The sequence below is a fragment of the Misgurnus anguillicaudatus genome, chromosome 21, assembly GCF_027580225.2.
Source record: "Misgurnus anguillicaudatus chromosome 21, ASM2758022v2, whole genome shotgun sequence".
NCBI classification, from domain to species: Eukaryota; Metazoa; Chordata; class Actinopteri; order Cypriniformes; family Cobitidae; genus Misgurnus; species Misgurnus anguillicaudatus.
In genome coordinates this window covers 40,475,445-40,482,334 of record NC_073357.2, presented here as the reverse complement: position 1 = coordinate 40,482,334, position 6,890 = coordinate 40,475,445, and the positions used below count along the sequence as shown (strand labels likewise).

Sequence of the window (6,890 nt, the reverse complement as noted above, 5' to 3'; positions counted from 1 at the left end):
TATAAAGTCAGAAAAATCTTACTGTCTCAAGATACATTTTAATCGCATTCAAATAAAATGGTAAACATGCAAGAGCTACACCGGATTGAAACAAAGGCATAAAAATGTCCAGATGCTTATGAATACATTAAAACCCCACAGTACTCTCAAGCAATTCGAAGCAGCATCACAGATCACGGATAAAATAATCAAGTCTTACTTTTACCAGGCATAATCTTTCAATCATAATGGATTAAATATGACTGATGTAACACAAATTCAAACACATGCACTCATATATGTACACAGATCACTCTGTTACACAATTATAAATTAACTCCCTTTACAGGGATACATCAGAGGAAGGAATGTGAAGCAGCAACTGCATTTCACTAGCATTAAAACTATTAACATGCCTGAAGATCTTTATAAAATGATTATAAACAGCTGTACATCAACCAGAAGGGGGCACACAACTCTTAAAAAAATTCAAGTAGGGTGCTGTTGACATTATTTAAAACCATAATTAAATAAAATACAAACATAAAACCTTAACATTTATGAATCTACAGCCTTTGCTTTTAGTGCATTTTCAAGGATTTTTCTTTTCCACTCTTCATAAATTTGTGCCTCTTCCTTTTCAGTCTTCTCAATTCGCACTTGCTTGGGTGACGTTGCTTGATTTCCATCTGGAAAGCCGCCAGAAAAACATGTCACATCAAGTTTAACAGGCTTGCTTCATTTCTAAGGCATTAAGTCTAACAGTATTCCATACTGAAATTAGTACTGTGGGACGTAATTTAGACATTTATCCACTGTAAATAACTTCATTTTAAAAAGATTAATTTCTTACCATTTTTGTTTATTGAAGAGCAAGCATCATCATCATCACCATCTTCCTCCATTTCTAGCATTTCTGTGAGAGTCTTCTGTCTCTTTGGAGCGGTTTTCTTTGGTTCCTGTGTAAAGGAAGCTTCCTCTGAGGGTACAGAAAGATATGAGTCAATTAGTTCACTTAAAGAGCCCCTATTGACCTTTTTCATGATTTTACATTTCTTTTGGTGTGCAAGTGTGTTGATAATTTTTCTGTAAAACGCACACCTGACTGCCAAATGTTTTAAAATAACCACCAGAGCAATGTTTGTGGTATAAATGGAATAACTTACTCCACTTCTTTGAATTTTGTAAGAAATAATTGGCAACAGACAGTTATTTATTTGAAAATAATGCACACCCAAGGTGGTAATGTGGTTACACCACAGGTGTGCATTATTTTCAAATAATTCAAAAGGACCGGAGTCAATTATTCCGCTTATACCACAACCACAAACATTACTCTGGTACCCATTTTTAAGACATTAGATATGTGGTTTACAGAAAAATAATCAACACCCATGGAACATTTCTAAGCCAATCAGAATGAAGTATTTAACAGGCCCATGGTATAATTGAAAATAATGCACACCCGCATTGTAATAACACACACATTACCACATTGGGTGTGCATTATTTTCAAGTAATTTAACGGCTTGTCGTCAGTTATTCCTTACTTAACAATCTGCAAAGTTACAAATCCCAACATCTACGATAACGCGAGTTATTGTCTCCAACTGAAATCTGTTTTCTTGGACTACACAAGGAAAACAACAGGTTACTTCCGCAACGGGTCAACGTGCCCTCGATGCACATTATCATAATTCCACCCGCTTCTGACTCACAGCCTAAAGCCTATTTTTATATTTAAATAATAAACTAGTGACTGCTAAAACACAAGTTTTAAGTAGTGTAGAATAGTGCTGCTTGTTTGTACAATCACAAATGCAGACATGATTTTGTTTTAGTATACTTACCTTACAGTGCTACGTTCTGCTCAAGCAACGCAAGTTGATCGATCAGCTTGGTCATCTGCATTTTCTGGATCAGATTCGGGCTCGTATTGATAAGGTAGTAAAGACGATATTAACTTCTATAAGTATTGCTTTGAGAGCTGTTCTTTAAAATACGGTAAGGAGCATCACACGCTTGTGGATAGCTGGCCAATCGGAGCACAACACACTTTTCAGAGCAATGAGCTTTGTACAAATCAACGCAATTCAGAAAGGCAGGGCATAGAGAAGCAACAATAATGTATGGCATGTGGAAATTAATGTGTTTTTGAACCATAAACCACGTAAACACATTGCATTACACCAAACAACTTTAATTTTAGCAACTTCATAGGGGCTCTTTAATATCAAGTTCAATAACCACTTGAACGAAAAATATGCTGGTCTTTGATGTTCAACTGCACAGAAAATATACATTGTCTAATTGTGATTTGTCTGCAGCCATGGTAACTGATGAAAATGTCTGTTTCTTAATAACATCTCTCTTTGAAGTCATGTTTTTCTTCAATGAGAAAAGAGATTAAAGTTGTGCACCTTCAATTAGATCATCTTTGTAAAAAATGAAAGCCTCCCACACAAAATGCCTTTTTTTTCTTAATTAGGAAATTTGTCATTTTCGAAAAAGCTTTTGTTTGAAAGACACTTACTACAGATCTCCTGTCCAAGTTTCTGGAATTGTGCACACAACCGGTCAAAGATTCCTTTCTTTGCTCCTGATGAAGAGGCTAATTTCCTGTCAGTTCTGATTTTCATGCACCTTCAAACAGGAAGGACAGAACCAATTTATTTTTCCATTTTCAGTAAATGAATATAAACAAGGTGCTGTTTAAATTTAGAGATTTCTTTGGCTTGTTGGCATGCATAAAATCATTTTGACCCATCTGGAAGTCGGAGAAGTAGTCCAACACAGTCCCACAGAAATTTACACTGACAAAGAAAAAATATAGGCTATGGAAAATCAAAATCAAATGAATGATGATACCTTTGCACCATCAACATATACATAAACATTATGGCCAATTTACATTTTCCAAGACAGATTTCTTGAATACTGGCTGATTTATAAAAAGTGTTTATTGATCTCAAACGGACCACATGCATGCACGTCTGCCCTGTGCATCATGTAGCACAATAACTCATGTAACACACAGTTGGGGGACATGTGCTTGTAATATAAAGAAATCAATTATTTCTGCAAATCATAACAGCAGGTTACAAAAAAACAAGATATCTGTGTGAATATTACCCTTTAATCAACACATAAATGCTTAACTACACTTTTTTCTTTACTGGTAGCAATGTTACTATTTTAAAAAGTACCGAAGCTTACATAACACTACTTGAAATAAATTACTATAATCATACATGAACATTGAAATAGAGTTTCCTAATAATGAAGAAATCTTGCAACCTGAATAACATTACTGACACAATAACTAACATCTGCTGAATAACATCAAAAATCAGGTTATTCACGAACATGTATTATTAAACAACTATTTCAGACTGAATAAACAACTTCAAAACACTTACTTGCATGCTGTATAGAGAGCTGCAGTAGTAAAGAGAGGTTTTGCTAAGTCAAGGTCTTGTTGCTGTGCAGCAGGCAAACTGCCTTTATACCTTAAAGAAATACATAACTTTAGATCATACCATACTTTTCAGCGTTAATTCAAGGTAACATGACTGTTTTAGAGCAAAATAATGCTGCTCACCGTTGAAGGATGTTTGTGGCCACTTTAACTGCATCCAAACACCCATACTGAACTGCAAGATCTCTGAGACCCAAATGTGACTGCAGGCCAAGCATGCACTCCAGAGCTTTCAGATTACTATGGTAAGACTTTGAATTCAGTCCAGATAATTTAATGGCATATTCCTATTCATAAAGACATGAATGAATGTTTAATTTTACATTTACAATTATTATTACCCTATAATATGACAAAAAAATAAAATACGAAAAAGTACCTTGTCTATAGGATATTTTAACGACGTCGCTGCCAGCTCGAGACAAATAATGGCCTTGCTGGTGGCTGTCAGGGAACCCAGTCCAACACATTTAACTTGGGACAGTCGCATATACTCCTCTGCTTGGCTGAAGACAAAGCATTGTTTTAAACAACTGGTACACAAAGATATTCAGTTTGAAAATACTTCCTCGTTATATCTGATTACCTTAATATTTTATGAGATGTTATTCCAATCTTCGACGCAAGTTTACGAAACAGCTCTTTATCCATTTGTAAAGCAGTTAACTTTTTACACTACATACAACACAAGATCCTCTCCACTGTGTGCACAGACTGATTTCGCGCGAAAACTGACACGCGTCAAACCCGGAATTGACGTTTCGCCATTTGATTGGTTGAGCTAAAGGGGCGTTTTTATCTATTTTACTTTTTACTTTTGTATATTTTTGTATTTCCTCCTTAAGATCAATCTCTTTGTTGCTTTCTAATCTTTGTCGCATAGTTTTGATATAAACGTCTGCTTAATGTTTAAATGTCATGAGGAAAGTATGTGCGTTTGACTTCATGCTGATCTGCGCAGAGAGATCTAATATTGACATCAAAGTACCGCGAGAGCGTTTCAAATGCTGTGCTTCCGAATCGCTCTCGCGGTACGTCGATGTCACACACCAAGCGGTCTGCGCTATGCTTTTGTTTATTTCCAAAGCTTTGAACAATACAACATATGATCAAGCAAAACTGAATATTAAAATATACTTTGCAAACCAAACGTTGTTTAGAGATTCCTCGTTGTACTTAACACTTTTTACTCAAACTTAAATAAATACAATAATGTAATGGTAATTTATTATCTTAACATTACGGAAATTAACATTATACTTTTTAATAATAATAATGATAATGTATTATTTCGTTATATTGTATTATTACAGAACTCTAGATCCCCCAAGAGTTTGTGGTCTGTATGAGGCAGTTCTCGTCATGAGGAGGAACAGCTGTAGTCACATGACTGGATACAAACAAAGGGGTTCATCCAGTGTTTTCTCTAACATACCTGAAAAACATGGTAAGATTTTAAGAACATCGTACTTATTCATTGTGTGCTGCATGCTTTATTTGCGCCGTTAAGTTGTTTCTAGTCGTAATAGTCACAGAGCGGCCCTGAGATCTTTTAATGGGCTGTTTTTCGTTTGTGCAGGTTAGCCATTAGCAGTAGCATTAAAGATGCGGAGGCCTACATTTACCTATAATATTTTAATGTTATTTTTTAGCATTGTTTTATTATGCAAACGTCTTAATATTCGTTTTGGAAAATATGTCATTCAGTTTGGCTGTCATTGCTGTCCACATGTTATGTGGAAAAGTAGCTTAGTTGTGATGCTAATCACAAGCTAGCATTAGCTATGTTATTTCATTGACAGTTACACAGGTAGTGTTTTTATGCTAATCATATAACTATCTATAGTCATTTTAGATGCGCTTTGTTATTGTATGTCCATAACATAAAAAATATCAATTGAGAATATAATGTATAACGTCAGTTACATGTAGTCAATAGTGGTTTAAAAACCCACTGACTGACTGTTTAGTTAAAAGATATTTATTTATTTCACCTCAGAGCAGACGTCATTCCCTTTTGATTGCTGTTCTCGTTAACAGTAACGTTGTGTTAGTAGTTAGTGTTCAATTGTATTTTACGTAAAGTATAACTGTTGGTTACAAAACGTTAGAGGAAAGGGAGGAGTGCTATTGTCATCATTATCTGTCAACTTCTCTTCAAAAATCTGTCTGCAGACCACTGACGCTATTGTTACAGGTCTAATGCACTCATTCGTTTATATTTACAGACAATTTAACACATCAACAGATTTTTTTTGTAACCCTCCAGTTGTTCGAGATGTGCTGCATGAACATTAAGTTTCAGTAGTTTTTTAGCTGACATTACATTTTAACTGTAGAAAAGTAGTTGACATGACATTTATTGGAGATTTTGTGATACTTCTGCTTGCGGACCTTAGTGCTTATTTCACGCCTTGAACAATGTATGGGCATCAAAGATTATGCCTTAATTGGTGTAAATCTTATTTGGAATAACTTTTTTGTTTGTCTTGATACTTTTTTCTACCCTGAATAATGTAATTCCTCAGGGCTCCGTTTTGGCCCCTTGTCATGTTTTCTTATATGGTTCCTTTATTTATTATTAAGCATGGAGTTTCATTTAATCTCATTGCTTACAACAACCACATTTATCTGCTCTTAAAGCGAATGACAAAAAAGTTCCTTTTGCTACATGCTTTTCTGACATCAAGTAGGACTGCATAACGATTTATCGTAACTAATTCACATTTGCCAAATAAAAGTTTTCGTTTACATCACACGTGTGTGTGCTGTGTATAATAATTATGTATGTAAAAATACAAATATATTTAAGAAATATTTACATGTATATACATTTTTTGTATTTATATATAATAATTATTATATATAAATCTAATAAATACTTAATATATAAATATTTTTTTCTTAAAATTATACATGCATGTGTGTGTATTTATATAGGCTATATAAAATTATTATATACACAGTGACAACACACACACACACACACACACACACACACGCATGCACGCACGCACGCGTGTGTGTGTGTGTGTGTCTATTGTCACTGTGTATATAATAATTATATATATATATAGGCAAGGCAAGGTAAGTTTATTTGTATAGCACATTTCATACACAAAGGTCATTCAAAGTGCTTTACATAGAAATGAGAAAACAAAAATCAAAGATACATGAATTTAAAATATCAATTAAAAGAAAATAAATGTGATTTTAATAAAAACTGTTTAAATATGTGAAAAAGAATAAAACAGGAATAAAAGTATAAAACAGGTAAAAATAAGAATAAAAACAAGAGAAATAGAAAATAATTAAAATAGTGCATATATATTATAGTGCAATCAGTTCGGACGCAGCATATATATATATATAAATATATATATAAATATATATATATATATATATATATATATATATATATATATATATATAT

The 6,890-nt window shown here is 33.6% G+C and overlaps 1 protein-coding gene across 1 annotated transcript; it reads right to left on the bottom strand.

Moving 5' to 3' along the window:
- Positions 1-18: 18 nt before the first annotated feature.
- orc6 (origin recognition complex, subunit 6) lies at positions 19-4,208 on the bottom strand. Its single transcript, XM_055207628.2, has 7 exons — positions 4,044-4,208; positions 3,837-3,963; positions 3,581-3,744; positions 3,399-3,488; positions 2,513-2,622; positions 833-958; positions 19-668 (listed from the first exon to the last, which is right to left on the bottom strand). Exons 1-7 carry the CDS (start codon positions 4,106-4,108, stop codon positions 538-540), a joined length of 813 nt encoding a protein of 270 aa, XP_055063603.2. The 5' UTR covers positions 4,109-4,208; the 3' UTR covers positions 19-537.
- Between the last annotated feature and the right edge of the window lie 2,682 nt (positions 4,209-6,890).

Excerpts from the sequence above, each read along its gene's own strand:
- orc6 (XM_055207628.2), bottom strand. The coding sequence starts at position 4,108 with ATGGATAAAGAGCTGTTTCGTAAACTTGCGTCGAAGATTGGAATAACA. Across the intron at positions 959-2,512 it reads ACTTGGACAGGAGATCTGTA|AGGAAGCTTCCTTTACACAG; the intron begins GTAAGTGTCTTT and ends CTGTACCCTCAG. Across the intron at positions 669-832 it reads CTCTTCAATAAACAAAAATG|ATGGAAATCAAGCAACGTCA; the intron begins GTAAGAAATTAA and ends GCGGCTTTCCAG.